Source organism: Phlebotomus papatasi, chromosome 1 (assembly GCF_024763615.1).
Source record: "Phlebotomus papatasi isolate M1 chromosome 1, Ppap_2.1, whole genome shotgun sequence".
NCBI lineage: Eukaryota > Metazoa > Arthropoda > Insecta > Diptera > Psychodidae > Phlebotomus > Phlebotomus papatasi.
This window is the reverse complement of record NC_077222.1, coordinates 108,188,835-108,211,929: the sequence shown is the minus strand read 5'-3', so window position 1 is coordinate 108,211,929 and position 23,095 is coordinate 108,188,835. Positions and strand designations below refer to the sequence as shown.

Genomic DNA, 23,095 nt, shown 5'->3' with positions numbered 1-23,095 from the left:
TATTTATCAAGAAAAAAGCCATGTCCAACTTGTACCGGCGAATTGTCCAACTTGTAACTCTGATTCCAAATTATATCACTTTAGCCTATAGGGGAAATTTTCTTTAAAAAGGCATTTTTTTAAAGAAATATTATTAGTGTGTAGAGGCCATAAAAGATGTGCCAGGCCATTACATTATTTTTTACGTCAAAAAATGTCTGCCCAACCATCTGCAAGTAAAAAAGAATAATGCCAGTGTTCCAAATTTTATTAAATTTCTTTTATTTAATTATTTTTTCACTGCTTGTCAAAATTTCATTATGTGATAAATTTCATGAAATTTTACTGAAAATTTTCAATCAGTTTTAAATTTCACCAGACCTAATTTTAAATTTGTGCCACTAGTTTCAATACTCACCGCTAGGTGGCAGTGAAAATTGGCGTCTTGTCATTGTCAGTGAATGTTTTGTCTGCATTTTTGGTAATTTTTGTGGTTTTTGTGGATATTTCTGCTGAAAAAGTAGCTCAATCGACGCCACAAGAGTCCTAGAAGGTACTGTTGATGGAATATTGTGGGGAATATTGGTGAATTTAATGGAATTTGGGAAAAATGTTGAGGTGCTGGCGGAATGGCATTTGTCAAATGACGCCACGGCGCCATAACCTGAAATTACCAAATAAAATTCCCTCCTAAATACTTTTTGGCTCTCTGCTGCAGGTTTTTGGCACAATGGATAAGAAGCGTGTGACGCGAGGTTCATCGGATACTCAATCGAAAAAGGCGCCGAGATTCAGTTCGAAGAAGCGATCACCATCTCCGGAGGTTGTTCGGAAGTATGTGACCAGGAGGTCTCCAACAGGAAAGAGATCACAGTCTCCGAGGGATGCAAAGGCTAGGAAGGAGTCAAAGTCTCCGAGGAGGGATGAGAAGAAGCGACCGAAGAAGGAGGAGGGTGGCAAGCGGGATTCATCTCCGTCGGCATCGCCCAAAGTGGGACGGAGGAAGGGTCAACCGTCGCCGAGAGATAAATTGGAACTGAAGGCATCAGGATCGACATCTTCAGTGACAACACAATCAACGAGTAAAACACTGAATCTGTCGAGGGGACACGATGATGCTGATTTGAAGGCGGCCAAAGTGGTTACTGCGAGGCTGTCTCAGGAGCCCCGGACACTTACGCCAGCTTCTGAGCTCAGCCGCCGCAGTGTCAGTCGTTCAGTGAGTCAGAGTGTTGATCGTTTTTCCCATGCGGAATTTTCCGATAATGAAAATGACGAGAGGAGCTACGATTTTGGAAATGATCTTGCCACATCGTACATTCAGAGGGGCAAAAATCTACTCTCCAAGGATAAATTGGTGGCTGCTGGCAATGTTGGAGCTGCAGTCTATCTTGTATTTGTCCCTCTGCTCACTCTAGCTCTCACCTATCTCTGCCTGACCCGTGGATGTCCCCTCAAAATGCCCAACTGGACACAATTCCAGAAACTCGAAACTTTCGTCAATTACGAACTTGCTGGACTTTTTGTCTCATTCACCGTTCTCGTGGCTCTCCTGGGATCATTCCCATTGGGCAGAATTGTCAATATCTATACGGATCGCGGAGAGAATCTCTACTACTTCAACGGATTGGCAACTGGATTGATTGTGGCCGTTGCAATGGGAACAGCTGAATTTCTCAAATTCCCCATCGTTGATCTCGTCTACAAGAACACCTTCCAACTCTGTCTCCTGTCCATTCTCAATGGTCTCTCCCTGGCCACTTGCCTGCATCTCCGTGCCAAGAGAACACCCGAATATCTCTGGAATCCTCAAGCCAAAACCGGAAAGAAACTCGTTGACTTCTTCCTGGGCAGAGAAATTACTCCACTCTGGTTCAATCGCATCGACATCAAACTCGTTCAGAATCGCATTTCCACCCTCCTGGCGCTCACTCTCACGGGGATTTGCTTTTACAAAAGTGTCCACCTTGTGCCCAAGAAGAAGGTACTCGAGGGCGCCGCAGAAGTGACTTTCCTAGAGGAAGTTCTGGCCTTTGTGGAGACAGTTCGCTTCAATGAGGCCAGTGCAGTGGTCTCAGGACTCTTGGTCCTCTACCTCTTGGATCTCCTTCTGCATGAGCATCACCTGACGAGCTCCTTTGATCTTCAGTATGAAGGCGTTGGAGGACTTTTGCTGACAAGATACGCCACTTTCCCCTTCCTGATCTCCGTCCTGCCAAAGTTTGTCCTCGAACAGAGGATGGTTAATCCACCGCGATGGGTTCTTGCCATATCAGCTGTGCTCTTCCTGGCTGGCGTTGTGCTGAAGAGGGCCAGCAATAAGCTCAAATACGAATACAGATTGAATCCACTCAACGCTAAATTCGATGGTAAGTCTACCTCTCTTTTTACTATGAATATCTAGCTAGAATATTTTTTTCAGCATCTCAAGAAATAAGAAGCTATAAAATATTATATCTTGAACTAAAAAGAGCAGCCTTAGTTCATTATTTATTGCCCCTGTGCCCTGTTTCCATTTTCAAATTGTTTAGCACAAAATTTTTAGTTTTGCAGATTTATGAAAAAAAAATAACATAAGATTTTGAGAATACAGTTTGAGGATAGGTCAATGTTCCTTCATTGAAAATGCAAAAAGAAAGCTTATGCACTTACTGCATATGCTTGATGATTTTGGTCAAACAGTAAGAGATAGATCATCTCCTCAAAATGCAAGTGTTCTAACTCACATATTGGTCGATTTTGAGTTATTGCCATAGTGGTACTATATTAACCCTATAATATCGGAAAATGCATAAAATTTTCCCCGGAAAAAATTTGTTGTTCTAATATGATTAAATGAAATTGTTCTACGTGCATGAATTCACTAAAATTTTCTGTGAAATTGTTCTATGTCGCTGCGACGCCGTACTTAGAATAATTTCATATGAATTTTGAACGAACAAAAAAGTTGCAATGAAAATGTTCTATGTGACGATTCACGCATTTACGTAATGAAAAGGGCAAATAAATTTCAATTTCGTACATAATATGCATTTTAACCCATTCCTTACCATTGTATTATACATCATACGCAAATTGAGTGATTTTTAATGATTTATTTCTGGGCAATTTTTATCCGAATTGATGCCGGGAACGAATTTTTAGTAACTTTAGTTATTCAATTACTTGAAAAAAATAGTCCGACAGAGATGAAAATACATTTTGTTATTATTTTCTTGCTTCGCGGAAGGTCATGAAAAATTTTTGAGATAATTTTTTTTTCTTTTCAAAAAATTCATCTACTAATCTGTAGGAAACTAATCCCAAAATATGAATATTCTATCTCAAGTATTTCTGGTACATTGACTGAATGGGTTAATATAGGTTTTAAGGAAACGGAGAAGGATCAATGTAATCGCTAAAATACATCATAAGCTTTTGATAAGCCTTAAACCTACAATACAGTTAAATTACTAATTGGATTCGATAGATTCTTTTTAACATCTATAGACGATAGAGACAAAAATAGCCCAAGAATTTATGGTTATCTTTGTTCTGACAAAACCAATGAATGATAATTTTCATTCTAATGAAAACTTTTATGTATTATAGTATTGTGATTCTTTTCACTAAAGGCTATTGCTTTAAAAAATTAGATATTACATAGAAAAAATAAATAAAATTCAATTATCCATCTGAAAATTTAAAAATTACTGACTTTTGAGCTTTAATGATTTTTGATAATGATAAATGATAAAATATGGAGCAAATAGTTTGAGGAGTTGGAGATTTGCAAAAAATATCCTAGATTCCCGTAACTTTCTACTTTGCGATTACGTTAACATTAGGGAAAAATAACTTTAGATATTCAGAGAAAACTTGTTTCTAGATCACCGTTGAACCAATCCTCCCTAAAAGAGTTAAAATATTAAAGGGCATAAAAAAGGTTTTAAAAGGTAGAATGAGAGAGGTTCAGAGGTTTAAAAAAAGAATCTTTAAAGATATGTCGCTTTTGAATTATTTATTCCTTTTTATAATTATTTTAATTGATAAAATTAAAACGTTTTTAAGGTTTTAACCCAATTATCCAGAAAATAAAGTAACATAAATAGGGGAATGTAGGCAGCCTTCGCACATTTTTTCGTGCTTCATATTCAGGACTTTTTTCTGACTAAACTGTAAAATGGGCAGTGGATTGCACTACACCAAAAAGTTCTCTGATTTTTTTAGGTTTATATGCATGCATAGTTCACTATCACGCAGAATTGTTGGTTTTTCCTGGACAGGAAAATGAAAAAAATATGACGATTTGTGCGATTCTTGCCCGCGGGGGCAGCGTTCACACAATGGGGGTTTCGGTTCGTCATTGCTTTTTTCTCGAAATAAATTTTATCTACAATTAAAAATTATTTCCTGATTGTTATACTGTACTCTTGTGAACCCGCCGAGAATATCACTGCACTAAAAGAAGATCTTTAAAACACCTTTTTTCACATTTTCTGGAGCACTGTTTTTTCTTCCAAATGAATATCGAGAAATCGACTATGAACATGTTCACACGGTTCACACTGTCAATAACCGTCGTCTCATGGAGATGGGAAGGAGACTACACGCCTGTCGAAGAGAAAATGACCACGAATGTCTCACTGTGGCTTATGAGGCTTTATTGAGGTTATGATTTTCAAGCTGGAGTTGTCTGATGGATGTGCGAACGCTCACACATTCAGTGTTTGAAACCACATACAGTGTAGTACTTCCGAATTTTCCACCACCGTGAAAATAATTTCCCTTTGATGCAAAAAATCATTACGTAAATATCATCTCAAGTATACTCTTCATCCACTGTGTAAGTGATTTTTTTTAGAAATGAGTTTAACTATGAGAAATCAAATGAAATGTGGGCTATAAAAATTACCCATTTTGGGCCAATTTTCTATTTGTGATCCTAGCACCTAGGAAAGAACGGCTTGGTTGCCTATTTTTACAATGAAGATAAGGTTTATAAATAGTCAACTTATGGCTAAGAAATGCGGAACCAACTCTTTGGAAATAAAGAGAAAATTCGCATCGTTCGAAAGCTCACACGTGCGAAGCCTGCCTACATTCCCCTAATATGGACTATTTTTTTTCTTTCTCTGTTAAAAAAAAAACAATTCTGTGTTTTTTAAAAACTTATATTATTGAATATTTAAGGAAATATTTTTAAAATAAAAGATCTTTTTTTACATTACACTTTTCCATATAAAAAACTCCAAGCAAGCTTGTCGATTGATTGAAATACGCTTTATATTTTTATGGCTTTCCAGTGTGAAATTGTTCTATGTAACAGATTTATACCACATTTATTGAAATTTTTGTGACTTAGAACAATTTCATTCGATGCAATTTCTTGAATTTTCCTTCTTTGTGAAAAATCTACTGATCGAACAAGCTTCATATTTTTAATATTTCATATTTATTAGTTGCTTCGAAGATTTAAACCAAAAAAGAACGATTTTAAGGTGTCAAAAATGTGGATCAAGTGCACAATGTTTTAAATTGCTTTTCTCGTGAATTAACTTATTGTGAGTTAGAACACTTGCATTTTCAGGAGACGAGTTACCTATTTAGTGAACAAAAAATATTTTTCTGAAGTGTCTGCAAATGCTTCAATAGAAGACCCCGGAAATATGATTTTTTTTGGAGAGATTTTATTGTTTTAGATGAGAAAAGAGAAAAGACCAGAAATAAGAACAAATTCTGCACTCAAGAGCAAATCAACAGGGTTTTGAAAGCCTGTCGTCGCGGTTTCACTTATACTGTTTGTCTCCAATTAGAAACTTTCCCTTGTCTCCATTTAGATTAATATGTTTCCAATAGAACAATCAGTCAAAAATAAATTGTCAGAAGTTGTAGATACGTCAAAGTTTAATGTTTTTCTTAATTTTATCTGAAATTAGCTAAAAACGCAAAAAAAATCAGAACTAACTTGATTTCGTTGAGTTCCTAGTGCCTCTGCAATTTTCAATTTGTTTTTGCCTTGCAGACATCGGTACAATCCCTACCCACCAAAACAAACGCCTGATCGTGTCTGGATTGTGGGGAGTTGTTCGCCATCCCAATTATCTGGGCGAAATTGTCTCCCTGCTGTCACTCTTGCCAGTGCTCTACCTCAAATTCTCCTGGGTCCCACTCGTTGCTGTTCTCTACCTTGTGCTCTTCTTCTGCCATCGAGCTGTTCGTGTTGATGATCGCAACAGGAATCGCTACATCTCAGCCTGGACGCGATACACAAGCCTCGTGCCCAAACTACTCGTCCCCAAGGTGTTTTAATTGCAGAACAGCATCATCTTTGGTAAGTAGAAAATTCATCCTTTACACTTTCATTGTGCTCAGATTAAGAAAAAAATTGGACAGAAGATGAATCTTTAGTAGAAAGTTATCTTAATTTCGTGGTCTTAAGGATAGTTTCTCCTTTTAGAAATATTATCACTAGATTTTAATCAAAATAACATTTAAACTCAATTTAAGGTGAATAATTTTTTTTTTAAAAAAGACGTCCCTAAAAATTGCAGAAATAAATTTAACACAGATTTTCTTTAAAAAAAAATAGGTGTAGGACTTCAAAATGAATCTTTCAAATACAGATCTTAAAATATGTTCTTAAATCACAATTTTTAAATAAGCATTATTTAACGAAGAAGAAAATGAGATATGAAGTTTTAAAAGAAAAAAAAAGAAAAGTAAAGAAAGAAGGAGAGTGAATCGCATTATAAATCCGCGTTAAGAAGTTGAGTGCCATGAAGAGTACAAAATTTTTTAAATACAATTAATTAAATGTTTAAAAAAAAAAGAAAGAAAATGAAAAATGATGAAAAAATCGAAATAATGACAATTAACAATTAATTTTGTTCTCTTAATTTTTTTTCTCTATACACTAACAATATTTTTTCAGTATTTTTTTTTAATTAACCCCTCCGTAATTAATTTTACAGCACAAGAAATTTTTTTAAAAAAATTTCTTGATTAAATTCTCGAATGAGGAGTAAGTTTAAATTCGTCGTTTTTTTTTGGCTAAATTGGATCCGGGTCGGATTGGCGCTTTCAATTTTTAATTTTTAAAAAATTATGATTTTTTTAATTATTACAATTTTAATGTTAGTATCTGAGGCTCAACACAATTAACAAACAAAAAATAAATAAATAAAAAAGAATTTTTAATTTAAAGAAAAACACTCACTAAAAGAAATTATTTTTAGCCATAGGGAACTTTTTTTAAATGTATTTTACGCATTTTTTTTATTTTTAATCCGGCCTTGGCTTTAAATGATTTTTTTTTATCATGAAACAGATTAAGAAATTATTAATAGAAAATGTACGTAAGGTGAAGAAAACAAAACTAGTGTAATATTTCTCAATGTAGGATAAAAAATAAAAAAAGAAGAAAATGGGTGAAAGATACATAAAAATATAGATTTATTTATTAAGAAGATTAAAGATTAAAAGAATAAGAAAAAATAATTATTATATTTTGAATATTGCACTTTTTGGAAAATTATATGGAATGATCGTATAGCGCAATACTTATTTTTACAAAGGAAAGTATAATCAATTTAAGGAGACTCGTACGGATTGCCATAATGTTATTTCTAAATTTTCTATTTAGCATGAAAGTTTTATTAGATCTTCGGAATAAACTCCGCCCAAAAATGATTTTAAGTCACGCCCCTATAAGTAAAAAAAAGATCTCCAAAAAAAAAGTAATTTTTTAATTTTCTTATGGTAATATACTAATTAACTTTGGGAAATTTATCTGTTTTCCACAAAATAAAATTTAGGCCACGCCCTCTGTTAGGTAAGAAAAAAGGTTAGGGGTTAATATCTCTTCGATTCCGCGAAAAAGAAACCTTCTTGATCCATTTCATATCCCTTTCTTTCTCAAAGTTTTGCATATGTCTGTCCTATTCTTTCGGACTCTACTTCTTCTTCTTCTTGTGACTATCACAATTGAGTTTGAAGGAAAAGGATAGACATAAACAAAAAAAAAACGTTTGAGAAAAAGGATAACCAAAGTGTTTATTCCATGAAATTTCCTTGATACACTAAGAAAAAATAACTTTTTTTCCTCATAATTTTAACATTTTTAGGTGTAAAAATATATCAACATTTTTTAATGCTAATTTTACACCTTTTTAAGGATAAAATTAACATGAAAAAGGGTGATTTTAACCCCTAATACACCTAAAAAGCCTAATTTTAAACAAAAAAACAAGTAAAATAAACTTTTCCGGAATGTTATTTTAACTTTTTCGGATTTCTCTCAGAAATGTTGTAAGTGTAAGTCCTGATGGGGCTAACCGGGCTAACCTATATAACATTAAAAGCTTGGGAAAATGGGGAATTGCCGCTGCCACCCTTATTTCAATTTCTTAAGTGTGAACTGCCCACGGCGATTGATGCTCACTCACTTCGCTTTCCGAACGGTTCAAACCGGATTTGGTGCTCTTCCTTTTTTCAAATTTAGTTCCAATCGCATATGTGATTCTCGGAAGAATTATAGGCTTAATGTGAAAAATTGTATTTTCTTGTAGAAAAACACCTGAAATCGTAACAATTAAATGTTGATCCATAAAAATCTAAGTAGGGAAAAACGCCCATTATTCGTACGATCCTAAGCTTCGTAAATGACTAAATTTTTCCTGTTTCTGAATAAAAGTGACTCCGCATAGTTTAAAACTAGGCACTTTCCCCTAGTTTTTAAAATATGGGAGCGATTATAGTCAAAATTATTGAGAAACATTTGAAAATTTAGTCATTACGAAGCTTAGGATCGTACGAAGCATGAGTATTTTCTCCTATTTACGGATATATGTTTTTACTGATCAAAATTTAATTGTAATCAAGAAAACACACTTTTTCACAATTAAGCCTATAATTCTTGAGAGAATCACATATGCTATTGGAATTAAATTGAAAAGGAAACAGCACCAAATCGGGTTGGCACCGTTCGGAGAGCAGAAGCTGAGGACAGTAGCATTGCAGAGAATCCGATGAAAGTTGCTGATTTTACTGCTTTTCATTTTTTGGTACAGTAGACTCTCTCTCAATCGGGCATATGGGGCCAAATGTCATCCAAATTATCGAGAGATTTCGGCATCAGAATCATTATAAATTCCACAAAAAGCGCTCAAATTTTAATAATCACGATAAAACAAGGGGAAATACAGCGAATTTGAACAAATTTGTTTAAAAATCAGACGTGAAAATCGTCAACAAAAATTAGCGCCCGATTGGAAAAGAGCCGATTGAGCGGGAGTCTACTGTACCCAAATTTAATTTTTCATTGTCCAAAAGCATTCTTTGATAGGAAGTTCCTCTATGAACAAAATTGATTGCTTTGGAGCAAAAAGCTACCTAAGAGGACAGCTGTACTCAGTTTCCAAATCGGTCGGGAAAGACTTTAGTGCTCCTACACTAATTTTTCCTGAAAACTGTCAAATATCTCTCTATAAATATTTCGTTGCTCTGTAATGCCCTAAACACTGTTACAACTTAAACCAAGAGATGGATTAACGTAATTATAATCAAAATAATGATTCGACTAAATTCCAATCAGTTTTTAACTAATTTGTCTAGGCTTATGCCGGTAAACGTCTTAGCTAGTGGGAAACTGAAGGGAATTTAGTGAAATCATTATTTTAATCATAATTACATTAAGTCGTCTCTCGGCTTAAGTCGTAAGTTTGTCTAGGGCATAAGCATCCCTCAGTAGCTTAGTTCAAATTTGATATGTGATTCTCACAAGAATTATAGCCTTAATGTGAAAAAAGTGTTTTATGCTGGAAAATCATTTGAATTCACAAAAATTCTTGATTTTTTGTCTGTTAAACCAATTTAAAAAAAATCAGTCTTTTATAAAATTTTGTCATCTAAAATGGTTGTAATGGGAAATAAAAAAAAAAATATTTTCGCATTGTCAAAACTTATACATGATTATTTTAATGCTTCTAATTTTTTACTGACCAAATTTAATTTTTCCAAGAGCGATTTCGAATTCCGAAGAAAAGTCATTTTTAATTCTCATTTCGTCCGCATGATACGCATGATGACTGATGTAATTTCCTATTCGAATTTCGAAGTAAAGAGGAGAAAATCAAAGCAACAAAGCTCTTATTAATTTTGATACATTATTAAATCCCTTTATCATTTATGAGTAACTCCTTTTGACAGCTTCTTACTCTGAATTTGATAAATTTTTACAACCCTGAGAAAATTTTGTTTGAATTTTCGAAATTAAGTTTTGAGTTTTCGGACATCAACGATATTTTATGCAAATAAAAATGTACAGTAGACTCTCTCTCAATCGGGAATATGGGGCAAAATGTCATCCGGTTTAGCGATAGAATTGGGCGTCAAAGCCTTTGTAAATTCCACAAAAAGCCCTAAATTATAAAGGATCACGATAAAATAGGAAGAACTACAGCGAATTTGAGCGAATTAGCTTCATAATTAAACGTGAAAATTGTCAACAAAATTTTTCGCCCGATTAAAAAAGAGCCGATTGAACGAAAGTCTACTGTACTTACGACTTAGCCAAGACACTTGTCTTGTACAACATACCATTTTCCCTTAATCCGAAGACACCATCCCGGTGATCATTTCTTCTAAAATTTCTTCTTTGTGACTTTGACCTCTAAAAATGATTTTAAAGAAGGGGCGTGGCCTAAATTACATTTCTAAGAATACCTCTCACAGTAACCCCAATACAATCTCTCTGCAAAACGTTAAATTTATAAATAAAATTATGGTTATCCGGAATATAAAGCCCCAATATTATTAGAAAAAAATATTAGCGAGGAATTCTCATTTAAGATTTAAAAAGAAAATCTTCCTCTCTTGTGTTTCTTGTACATAAATCAACATTCACAAGAAGGATATACAAAGGCAAACAACCACCCAGTGAGATAATTTCGAAAGAAAAATGAAAGTGTGTTTAGTAAGATTTTTTTTTAATATATTATTCTTAAGATTTCACAAATTGGTTTCAAAAAGTATCTCTTTTAAGTGTAAATATAGAAAGTTTTCTGTCAAGTTGGTTTAAATTGAAGTTGGCAGTCTTTGAGATGAGTCTTCAGCTGTGCTTCCAATCCTGGCCAATCTTTCACTCCTGGTAGATCTTTCAGCACTAGCTTCTGCAATTTGCTCAAATTCTTCAGTTCGAGCAGTCCTGAATCGCTGACATTGGCACATTGGCCAATTTCCAGGTGCTTCAGGGATTCATTGGCTTTGGCAAGGTGATGGAATCCGCGATTGTCCACGAATTTGCAATTCTCAATGATGATTTTGTCAATCTTTGAGCAGCCTTCCAAATGAGCAAATCCAATCGTCATGATGGCACTGTTCGTAGCGTTGATCTCTTTCAGGGTGACCTTTGAGGTGTCTTCAGGAGGCAGGAGATTGTAGTTGTCCAGGAGGTTGTTTGGGCTTTCACAGAATCTCACAGCACCGCCATTTTTCAGCACCCATTCAGCACAGAGTCGATCAGGTCCAACCTTCCTCAAGCGTCTCTTGTCCACGGTATTGAAGATTATGTTAACCCAGTAAAAAAGGTTTCCTGCCAATCATAAATAAATCCTCATAGAAAATCCCTTTTATTCCCGGAAAAAAATACTCACGTCCACTGATTTGATTCCCACGCAGGGCTGGATGAACTACTTTTGTGCAGAACATGGTCAGGAGGTAGGAATTTGTTGCTTTTCAGATGGTTTTCTCGAGTATATCCGGCGTTTTCCTAAATGTTTTGAATTGCGCGTTTGAAAAAATTTCCAAGGCAAGAGGGTAAGCCAAACAGTTATGTAAGAGCAGGGATACCTTTTGTGGTCAAAGTAGAATCACAGATTTGCATATCTATTTTTGTGGGAATCCAAAGCCAATTATGATTTACGCGATTTTAAATTAGGCAGAAGTGATTAAAGATAGGACGATAGTTAAAATTTTGATTGATCTGTTTTGGTCGTTTGTGTCAATAGGTATCCGTTGAACTTTACTTTCCTTTAAAAATTTAAAAAAAAAAAACGGATTTTAAAAGTGAAGCATATTTTTCTGATTTTTCAGTATATAAGTACACTTAATTATCTTAAGAATCCGTAAGTGAAAACGAAATAAGTTGAGTTTTCAAATAAGAATCTTTTCGCTTTTACTGCCAGTGTATGATAAATATATTTTAGGAAGACTTTAATTTGGCAGATTTTTACCTTATTATTTTAGTACATTTCAATCAATTTTTGTGGGTCAAGTCCTCTTTCTCGTCATTAAAAAATTATATAATAATTTAAGAAATTATCTTATTTAAAGTAAAAAAAAATAACTTTTGACCGAATACTAACTGAAGTTATTTTGAATCATCTTAAAATTTTAAGTTTCTGTGATAACTCCTTTAACCGTTGAAGTCAAAATAGGAATTTCGGTCTAATTCTTTGTTCTCTACTATCTCACTTTAGGGGAGATGTACCAAATTTCGTTCCAGCTTGCACTTTCGCCCATTTCTTTCCATGATTTTTACTTATTCTCTAGAAATTATACAATGCAAAGAAAAAAAAAAAGTCACTTCTACGAACTATTAGATGACGGGAAAAAGACTTTAGAAGAATTCCGGAAGGGTAAAGGAAACTATGAGAATCAAGGTGATCGAAATATTATCCAAAGCTGCTCTATATTTTTTTTATTCATTTTAAAATGTATTATTGATTTTAGATGATTTTAGAGAAAACAAAAACGATAAACTATCTACAAGGTTTCAAGCAACACTCCTTAAAGAAATGTTACAGAAAATCAATTCGTATTAAAAATATTGCATTTCAAATTTTGGCGCTATATGTCAAAATTTAATACAGTTTTTAAACCCCAGATTTGCCGACTGCCAAACCTGGAATTTGACTATTTGACATCCTTTGATATTGACCTATTCACTTGTGTGTCATGGTAGGACAACATCATGGCATAACCACTTTCCTCCCTCTTGCACTCCCCAACGAACACCAAATGCTAACCCATTTCAATGTAGCTGAAAAATATATATTTTCAGCTGAATTCTGCTGACCTCAAAATGACACCTGCGAGGCAGTGCCATTTCCATTTGGTTAGCACTTTTTATTTAAGAACTGCTGACCGGTCAGCATATTTTTGCTGATCGACTCAGCTAAAATAAGATGAAAATGCTGCTTTTTTTTAGCTAACTGGGCTCGCTGGGTTATACATGATAAGTGTTTGACACCCCTGGACTTCAGCGGGGATCGCTAATAGAGAGAGATTACTAATAAAGAAACGGACAAAAGAAGGAATTAGTTAGTGACTAGACTCGGACAAGTAAGGATATACGCGCGAGCAATCCAGAGGGAGGATCTTGTTGAAAGAAGGGAACGGGCGGTAGGTTCATATCTCGTTCCTGATCTTCTTTCTAATGGTGCCTACTCACTAGAAGCAATTTTTGTCAAAAATTGCCTTTTTTAAAAAAAATTCTGACGTTAGTATAGATAATTCGCGAAACCCATGCCACAATGAGTCGCTTCTACTCTTTTTTAGAGAATGATGCGAATAGCACATCTCTGTGAGCGGCGGACAGGTGCGAGAGTGTTCGTATATATGCCTCACCAGTAGGGTAGCCCATATAGCAATTTGGACTCTAATCAAGTAATACATTTTGTTGTCCTCTTCTCGCTTCGCGGAAAGTCATTTAAAGTTTTTGATCAGAAAAATTCATATTGCTTCCATTTTGATTATATTTTCCTTCATTTTCTTTCGTAATTTGAATTCCAAGTGACAAATTCTTTTCTTAGATAGTTACACAATGTAAATGAATGGTGTTTGTAATTAATTATCTGTAAGGAGATGTGAAGATAATTTAACGACTGAGAATTGTAGAATGACTTGGGGGGGGGGGGGGTTCGGAATGCAGTCCAAAATTTAAACAGCGTCTATTTTATGCTAATCAGCAACGTTTCGGTATATTTAATACCATCATCAGGCTCTGTGACAGAAAAAAATTGAATACAAAAATAAATATGTAGAAACGATTGAAAGTTAATTGAAAAACAAGGAAAAGTAACTGGGCTATTGACTCTAATAAAATAATTGAAAATATTTGAAAGTTTAACGAAAACACTAAATTGAAAAATGAAAAATTCAACCAAAACTCACTCTAACATGCTAGACACCTTAGTCAAGGTAAAAAAGTTACACATTTAGGACTAATAAGGAAAAACCCATAAACTGTCACAGAGAAACTAAACACTTAGAGCAACAATCTTCTGGACGCCTCCCAGATCACTGGACTGTAGCAATTATGCAGCTCAGCTCCCTCCTGGCGACAATTGACTGATCCCGTTCGATAGAGTTGAATATAATAACACTCCATGACGTTCAACTGGTGGGAATATTGTGCCTGGTCCAGAATTGATACGTCATCGAAATCAAATCTGTGGTCCTGTTCTCGCAAGTGGCGTACAAGTGATGAAGACTCTTTCGTGATGTCTCTGGTTGTGAGTTTGTGTTGTTTAATACCTGTAGATAATTTCTGTGAGGTTCTCCCAATATATGATCTACCGCATTCACATGGGATTTTGTAGATCACATTTGACTTATCTAAAATAGGTATCTTGTCCTTAAGGTTCGTGTACAATACCCCAGTGTTGTGTAAGGAGATGGTTTCTAATGAACATTCTATCTCCAGTATTTCTGATTCTGATACTTTGTTCGAATGTGTATACTAGTATACTAGTGTAGCCAAATGAGACCTAGACCATAAAAGAAATTATTTAAACTTGAAATATTCAATATGAGGTTTGTTTTTAAGAAATTCTGTGCAAGTGATATTTGAGCCAAAGCCTATAGCAGTGCCCCCATGTGAAGAGGACGAGGTCATTCCCCTCCATTTTCCAGTAGTACAAGAAATGTCCACTGGCAGCTCTGCCATCGCGTTTTATTGTGCTTGGATTGTCAAAATATTTTTCAGACACGCACGGTGATGAAGAAATTATAAAAAAAAGGTGATTTTAGCGTGATTACAGTGAATTTTTTTGTGAAATTGTATCTCAAAGTGTTGCTTCAACAATGTCTGAATCTTATGGTAAGTCCAAATGGGCTTTTGCGTCGGTGGAAATGTGGACAAAATCCAGTCAAATGCAAATTGTCTTTCTCCTTGTTCTTTCTCTTCTGCCAGATTACCTGTTCAAGTTTCTCATAATTGGAAGTGCTGGAATTGGAAAATCTTGTTTGCTCCATCATTTCATTGAGAGCAAGTGTGAGTAGAGAGCGCGCTGTGGGAAAGATATTGTCAGAGTGGTGGGACAATGGGGTTGACCTTTTGGTTGTTCTTTTTGCAGTCAAAGATGATTCCTCGCATACCATTGGCGTGGAATTCGGAAGTCGCATTGTGAATGTGGGTGGAAAATCGGTGAAGCTTCAGATTTGGGACACTGCTGGTCAAGAGCGATTCCGTTCTGTCACACGATCGTACTATCGTGGAGCAGCTGGTGCATTGTTGGTGTATGACACCACATCCAGGGAATCCTTCAATGCTCTGTCCAATTGGCTCAATGATGCCCGAACCCTTGCCAGTCCAAATATTGTGATCCTCCTGGTGGGAAATAAGAAGGATCTCGAGGAGGAGAGGGAGGTTACATTCTTGGAAGCTAGTACATTTGCCCAAGAGAATGAATTGATTTTCCTGGAGACGAGTGCAAAGACAGGAGAGAATGTCGAGGAGGCCTTCCTCAAGTGCTCAAAGACAATCCTGGCCAAGATTGAGACCGGTGAATTGGATCCTGAGCGCATTGGCAGTGGCATTCAGTACGGTGATTCAGCTCTGCGCAATCTTCAGACGCGACAGAGAATTTCCCGGACACCCGGATGTGTCTGTCATACCTAAATGTCACAAAGAACTCCACACGGAATCCTCTATCCCTCTTTTCCTCCAATTCTTTTTTCCACTCTCCAATTCCTCCCTCCCGGAAGGCGGAAAAAATGTTAATTTTTTAGGCACATTTTTTTCTGTGGTTGAGTCGTGGAGGAAAAACGACTTGTTAATTTATTTTTATATTGATTGCAATTGTGAGTTGTGACTCTTGTTGGGAAAAGTGTAGTGGTAAAAAGAAAAATCATTAATTTTATCTCCTCTCTTGGCATTCTATTGGGCCACAGGGTGGTCAGGCAAGAGGAAAAAGGTGATCTCGAGTGGAAAAGAAATCTCATCTCTTTGTGAGTCATTTCCAAAAGAAACGAAATATAATCGACTTGCTGCATTTATTCACAGCACTTTATTCTAATTTAGAATATACATTGCACGTAGAAGTAGAAAAAAGAAGGCGGAATTTTTGCAAATATTTTAAATAAATAAAATATCGTGACTTCTTATCGTTTTTTCTAAGAATCACATGATGGAAAGATTAATTCTCTTGAGATGCTCCCAGGCAATTGAGAAAAAAATCGAGGGGTGAATAACTGTCGCTAACGGTTTATTCGAGTGCCGATTCTTGCCGATTTGGGCATTTGTGTCTGCGAAGATCGTACTGATTTGTCGATTTTGCAAAGATCTTGGCGACCTTGCAAAAATGGTGCCGATTTGTCAATGTTTAGCAAAGATCTTAGCGGTCTTGATATCTGCAGAAATCTTGCCAATTTGACAATATTTCGTTAAGATCTGAGCGGTCTTGGCATCTGCAGAAATCGTGCCGACTTGTCGATCTTTTGCAAAGGTCTTGGCGGTTTTGGAATCTGGAGAAATCGTGCTGATTTGTCAATCTCCCGCAAAGATCTTAAAGATCTTGATATTTGCAGAAATCGTGCCGATTTGTTAATCTTCCCCGAAGATCTTTAACGATCTTGATATCTGCAGAAATCGAGCTGATTTGGCATTTTTTAGCAAAGATCTTTGCGGTCTTGATATCTGCAGAAATCTCCGATTTGTCAATGTTTAGCAAAGATCTTAGCGGTCTTAATATCTGCAGAAATCGTTCTGATTTATTAATCTTCCGCAGAGATCTTAACGATCTTGATATCTGCAGAAATCGTGCTGAAATGTGAATCTTTTCAATGATCTTAGCTGTCTTCTATCTGGAAAAATCGTGTCGATTTGACAATATTTCGCAAAGGTCTTAGCGGTTCTGATATCTGCAGATATCGTACTAATTTGTCAGTCTTCAGCAAATATCTTAAAAGTCTTGGAATCTGTAGAAATCGTACCGATTTGATAATCCTTAGCTAAGATCTTAGCGGTCTTTGATATCTTCAGAATTCGTGCTGATTTGTCAATCTTCCGCAAAGATCTTAACGGTCTTGGAATCTGCAGAAATCATACCAATTTGTCAATGTTTAGAAAAGATCTTAGCAGTCTTTATATCTGCAGAAAAATCGTGCTGATTTGTCAATCTCTAGCGAAGATTTTAGTGGTCTTAATATCTGCAGAAATCGTGCCGATTTGAGATTATTTCGCAAAGGCCTTAGCGGTCTTGGTATCTGCAAAAATCGTGTCGATTTGTCAGCCATCAGCAAAGTTATTACCAGTCTTGGAATCTGCAGAAATCATACCGATTTGTCAATGTTTAGCAAAGATCTTAGCGGTCTTGATATCTGCAGAAAACGTGCCGATTTGTCAATCTTTTGCAAAGATGTTAGCGGTCTTTCTGTCTGGAAAAATCGTGCTGATCTGTGAATCTTTCGCAAACAGCTTGGTTATCTTGATATTTGCAGAAATCGTGCCGATTTGTCAATATTTCCAATGATCTTAGCGATCTTTTTAACTGGAAAAATCGTGCCCATTTGTCAATCTTCCGCAAAGATCTTAGCGGTCTTAATATCTGCAGAAATTTTACCGATTTTTCAATGTTTAGCTAAAATCTTAGCGGTCTTATTATAAACTGTGATCGTGCCGATTTGACATTATTTCGAAAAGATGTTAGTCTATCTATCCAGATCTATCTCGGTCTTTCTATCTCCAGAAATCGTGCCGATTTGTCAATCTTTTCAAAGATTTTGGCGGTCTTTCTATCTAGAAAAATCGTGCCTATTTGTCAAGATTTTGCAAAGATCTTAGAGGTCTTGACATCTGCAGAAATCGTAAAATCGTACCGATTTACCAATGTTTTGCAAATCGTGCCGATTTATCAAATCTTGCAAACATCTTAGTGATCTTCATATCTTACTGATCTTTCGATTTTGCAAAGATTTTAGCGATCTTTCAAAAATCACGCCGATTTGTCAATCTTTCGCGAAAATCTTAGCGGTCTTGATATCTGCAGAAATCGTGTGCCGATTTGTCAATATTTTGCAAAGGTCGCTTCAATATGTTTATCTAGGAAAGATCGTGCCATTTTCTCAATCTTTTGCAAAGATCTTGACTACGTATCGATCTGCAAAAATCGTTCCGATCTTTTTTGGAAATATTCTGTCGGTTGCTTTAATTCACAAAAATCGTTACGATCTGTTAATATTTTGTAAAAATTGGGCCGAAATGTTAATAAACGGTCTGATCTTGCAAAGGTCTTGCCGATCTGTCGATTTTAGAACAATTTTGCCGATCACTTAAATTCTCAAAATTCTTGACGATCTAATCGTCTTTTGCAAAGATCCTGTTAATCTGTATTTCTGCAAAAATCGTGCCGATCTTTTGATTTTTCAAAGATTTTGCCGATTTCGAACACCAAATCATCATCGATTTGCCGCTCAGTGTTGTACGTGAGTCAAGTCATTCACCCCTCAGATGACATTGCCCAAAATTCCCCGTTTTACCTGGTACAATTGTGTGTGTCAAATATTCTAAGAAAAGTCCTCAAGTATTAGGTGATTTTAGAGTTAGATAATAAGGTTAAAAAAAAATTAATAAGTATTTAGGCTGATTGTTGCAGCGAATACTCAAAGAAGAACAGAAAGTATTTTTGTAAGAAAATTCCGCAGAATCTTATAAACACAAGTAAACTTCCTCTTTGATAGACGATTAATAATTCTATTAGGGAATAAATATATTTGAACTTTAGATGAAACTCATTGCAATTAGAGAATGTCTAGACGGGGATTTTGGGCATTTCTCAAAAGGCAGCAATAATAAATTGATTTAGATAAAAATATGCTTAGTTTGCAGTTCCAGGTAGATAATATTGAGTCAGACCCATTATGCTTCTTTTAATGATGGTCACGTTAAGAGCCATCGAAGGCCTCTCAAAATAGGTTAAAAGATTATACCTTGATTGTTTTATTATTTTAATTATTGCTCTGAGCTTGCTTATTATACCCTTGCAAGTCTATTGAAAAATATTGTTTATAGAAACCATTAAGTCGGTTTTTACTTCAAGAAAGGCAATTTTAAATTAGCCTTTTCTAAATAGCTCAAAATTTTGGATCATTTATTTTTAATCCGGCATTTGAAAGATTCAAACTTTAATAAACTGCTGGAATTTTATATTGTTAAAACAAAATAAATTGTTTTAATTGTCTCAAAAAATGTCTAAATTCTATAAAAAGCAAAAGAAGCTGGAAGATTTTGCAGCCTCTTTTTTAATAAAACGCTTTTTATAATAATTGAGGTTATGTTGTATTATCCACCTCAAAAAAGAAAAAAAGTCAGTCAATATAGCTGAAAAAGATACCTGAGATAATTCATACCATTTTAATAACAAATTTGAACTATATAGAATAGAATACCTTTTAAAATTTTATCAAAAACAGTCATTTTAAAAATTCTAGCCTACAAAGAAAATCTATAAGATGGAAGGAAGTGTCGGAATCTGAAGTCAAAGTATACCAAAATAATTTATCTTGACAAAAATTCTAAATTTTACGAAAAACGGGATTGTGAATTTTGAAAAAAGGTTGCGTTTTAACATGTGAGGTTATGTTATATCTGACATAACCTGGAAACGCAAACTAAAAAAGATATAGAGGTTCTTATTAGAGTAATTTTGATCTATTCTGAGGCATTATTGAGCATTTTTGAATCGGATTTCTTTAAAAAAAATTCCATAAATTCTGATATTTTATATTCTAACCTACAATGAACTCTTAACCATTTTTGAAAAATTTCTTTTCAAAACTGCGTCAATTTTTTTGAATTTCAAAAGATTGCAGTCTTCGAAGACATGAAAGTCTTCATAATTCCTCTAAAATGCTTTTAACATTTTTCTTCATAGGTTAGGCTTCACATAACCAACAACTTTGCGAATTAACCATGTTTGCAAATAGGAAAATGAAGTCTACTAAAAATCATTTTATGGAAATTACTATGGAATGATAGGGCTTAATTTTCTTTTAAGTCAAAAAAAAATTAAGGATGTGAGGTTAGATTAAACATAACCTATAAACTTTGAATAGAATTATGTTTCAAAATTCTCTAAATAAGCAATTATTTTCATAATTTTATCCATTTTACAGAGAAATAAAAGGAAAATTACTTTAATCTATTTTTTTTATTCATAAGGATAATCAATTTATCACAATTACCAAAAACTAGAGATTCTTATGACGATTAGAACTTAATTCGACTTAAAGGTTATGGATCGCAGTCGAAAAATAACAAATTGTTTTTTCTGCCTCTAAATAAATTTAATTATTAAGGTTAGCCATGATATAACCCACAATATTTCGAATTATGGGCCTCATTTTCTTACTCTATAATTAGGTTTATTAGGAATGTGAGATTACTCTATCGAATTTTTATTGAAAGTTGCATTAAAATCAAAAATTTTATAAATCCTAACCTAAAATAGAATCTCAAGTTTGGATTCGATGTACTTTGAAAACATGCAAGAAAAATGTTGGAAAATTTTTAACGCCGTTAAAGTAAACTTAAAGAAAAATTGAGCATTTTAGGAAAGAAGTTCTATTTGCGCCATATCATCTCAATTTTTGTAAGATTTTAACCTAAAAAAAATGATTTTACGATTTAATGCAATTTAAAATACAAAAAAGTATTAGAAAGCACAGTTAAAGTGAGTCAAATTCGTCAAATTGTTTTAGTTTTCTTTAAAATGCTTTTTATAGATTTCTTTTTAGGTTATGATAGACATAACCTATAACTATTTGAGTTAGCCTATTTTCCAAATTACTTAATGAAGCCGCATAACAACATTTTTAAGATGAATTGATGCACGATGATGCACCTAATTTTCTTAGTAAATAAAATATCAATTAATTATTTGAGGTTAGACTGAACATAACCTGCATCAAGAAAGAAAATGATTGTACTTTCTGAAGTCTTCGTTTGCAAAATTGAAAAATTAAGACACACTGAAAGAAGCATAATGGAATGAATATTCTTTACCCGCGGGGAATTCTTGTAGCTCATTAACAATTATTAATCTTTTTCTCCATCGAAATTTGAAATTCATTAGGGAAAAAATCAAAATTAATTGTAATTCCGTCCCTGAAAGCAAGAATTAATGTTCTCCCAAAAGACGAGAGAAAAGCCAGAAAAGCACGAAAAAAAAAGCAAGAAAAATTCAAAGTGCAAATATGGAATGACTCACAAAGAGAATTTAAGAAAAATTTATTGATTTTAACTCTGCAGATTATTTACGGAAGATTTCGAGACACCCTGTGAAAATTCTCTTGATATTTGGTAAGGAGAGAAAGTCTAATAAACAAAAGGCATTGAAAGTGAATGCGATAAGATTTCTTGCAATTTTTTTTTTAGAGATTGTTTCAAGAGAAAAATATTCCATTGAGTACTTCAAAAACACGATTTTTCTTTTTGTAATTAAATAATTATAATCAATGTATTTGAGAAAAATAAAAAGCAGTGTACATAAAATGTATGGCATTGCCTGATGTTCAGTTCTTGAGGAGTTTGGTCCATTGGACCTTGAAGAAGACCAAAAGGTCAGTCTTTGATTTGGTATTCGATGCAATCTCAAGTTGTTGCTGGAACTTCCGCCATTTTTTCTTCGAGATTGCTAGGGTTAGGCTTTTGGGGTCCTTCTTGAGCCGGAAGTTGTTTTCAGCCTCAAGGAATTTTGTCAGGGATTTCCTGTCCATGACTGAGTGTTGCGTATGAGTAGAGAGGGTTTTTCTGTCGATGGGAATCCCTGTTTCTTCTTCAATTTCCATTTTGGTGGGGGCAGGTTTTATTTCCGGAAGCTTCTCGAAAGGTTCTTCTTCCTCGTCACTGAATTCGAGTAGGGATTTTTCAGGTTTTTTAGGTGTCAAGGGTGCCTTTTCCTCTTCGATTATCTCATCCCAATCCTCTCCTAGCCATTCGTCTAGTCGGTTAGGAAGATTGAATCCTTTGAGAAAATCCTGGTCAGTCTTTGAAAAATGCTTTCGCATTGGATGCATTTTGCTGTACATCTGCACAGTGGCTCTGCAGAGTTTCTTACTATTTTTCCAGACTTCAGCCACTGTGGCCAGGAGGATAGTTATCAGTTCCATAAAGTGCCCCAAATTCATTGTTGACAGGAAAAACCTCGCAGTATCCTTGGCTAAATAGACAATTCTGCAGAGGATCTTGGCAAATCCCATCATCCTCAGCAGAACATACTGAAAGTACTGCCGAGAAGGCAGGGGAATCTTCCCCTGGATCTCTGCTACGTAGCCAGGGAAGCACGCCAAGATGTTATCAATGCAATCGGTCATTTTGACCTCCTTCGCCCTCAACAGGGCAACATTCATCTTCCTCAGGGCTTTGAATCCTACCGTAGAGCGAAATTGACTGGACATTCTGGCAATTAAGCGTGAGATTCTGGCTGCAGGAGGCCCCAAAGGCTCCACTGATAGACACTTCTTTGCCCCTTCGAGGCATTTCCGAATTTCCTGAACTTCACGTGCCGGTAGGGATGATTTCAGGGTCACCAGTGGTGGTGCTTTTAAATCCCTCTGATTCCACATGGTATCTGCAAAAGAGAAGCCCATGATTAGTTTCAAAAGCCTCGTGGTCAGAAGACTTCTTTGCGAAATTGATTTTATCAGTCCGCCCTAGGAATTAATCAAAGATTTTTCATCCAGTGTTCTAACCATTGATATAGGGTCTCATCACAATAAATTTCTTGCAGGGAAATTAATAATTTCAATGGGAAAATAGGGAAAAACTTACCTCGTGAAGAATTTCGTGCAGCCACGGGCCATGGCTTTGCCGGAAATGAACGTTTGTCAATTTTACGCCAGAGAGCGCTGCAGT

The 23,095-nt window shown here is 35.0% G+C and overlaps 4 protein-coding genes and 1 non-coding gene across 8 annotated transcripts; 2 read left to right on the top strand and 3 right to left on the bottom strand.

Annotated features, from left to right (window-relative positions):
• The first annotated feature begins 394 nt into the window (after positions 1 to 394).
• Positions 395 to 7,406, top strand: LOC129799137 (lamin-B receptor). Of its 2 annotated transcripts, none has more exons than XM_055842804.1 (4): positions 395 to 532; positions 698 to 2,348; positions 5,984 to 6,292; positions 6,933 to 7,406. In XM_055842804.1, exons 2-3 carry the CDS (start codon positions 710 to 712, stop codon positions 6,268 to 6,270), a joined length of 1,926 nt encoding a protein of 641 aa, XP_055698779.1. In that variant the 5' UTR covers positions 395 to 532; positions 698 to 709; the 3' UTR covers positions 6,271 to 6,292; positions 6,933 to 7,406. The 2 variants fall into 2 exon arrangements, with proteins under 2 accessions (XP_055698779.1, XP_055698780.1); XM_055842805.1 differs by lacking the exon at positions 6,933 to 7,406 and adding an exon at positions 6,551 to 6,680.
• A 3,546-nt stretch (positions 7,407 to 10,952) lies between these two features.
• Positions 10,953 to 11,783, bottom strand: LOC129799166 (ATP synthase subunit s, mitochondrial). Its single transcript, XM_055842844.1, has 2 exons — positions 11,613 to 11,783; positions 10,953 to 11,551 (listed from the first exon to the last, which is right to left on the bottom strand). Exons 1-2 carry the CDS (start codon positions 11,665 to 11,667, stop codon positions 11,025 to 11,027), a joined length of 582 nt encoding a protein of 193 aa, XP_055698819.1. The 5' UTR covers positions 11,668 to 11,783; the 3' UTR covers positions 10,953 to 11,024.
• A 3,129-nt stretch (positions 11,784 to 14,912) lies between these two features.
• Positions 14,913 to 21,733, top strand: LOC129799158 (ras-related protein Rab-4B). 3 transcript variants are annotated; one of them, XM_055842835.1, is made up of 4 exons: positions 14,913 to 15,061; positions 15,155 to 15,235; positions 15,318 to 15,788; positions 21,491 to 21,733. In XM_055842835.1, the coding sequence occupies exons 1-4, from the start codon at positions 15,046 to 15,048 to the stop codon at positions 21,685 to 21,687; spliced, it is 765 nt and encodes a 254-aa protein (XP_055698810.1). In that variant the 5' UTR covers positions 14,913 to 15,045; the 3' UTR covers positions 21,688 to 21,733. The 3 variants fall into 3 exon arrangements, with proteins under 3 accessions (XP_055698810.1, XP_055698812.1, XP_055698811.1); XM_055842837.1 differs by having other exon boundaries at positions 14,914 to 15,061; positions 15,318 to 15,783; XM_055842836.1 differs by having other exon boundaries at positions 14,914 to 15,061; positions 15,318 to 21,733.
• Positions 21,665 to 23,095, bottom strand: LOC129799151 (uncharacterized). Its single transcript, XM_055842827.1, has 2 exons — positions 23,012 to 23,095; positions 21,665 to 22,811 (listed from the first exon to the last, which is right to left on the bottom strand). The coding sequence occupies exon 2, from the start codon at positions 22,804 to 22,806 to the stop codon at positions 21,754 to 21,756; it is 1,053 nt and encodes a 350-aa protein (XP_055698802.1). The 5' UTR covers positions 22,807 to 22,811; positions 23,012 to 23,095; the 3' UTR covers positions 21,665 to 21,753.
• On the bottom strand, positions 22,880 to 22,954 carry LOC129800132 (small nucleolar RNA U43). The gene has a single exon (XR_008751604.1). It is a non-coding gene; the product is annotated as a small nucleolar RNA U43 (small nucleolar RNA).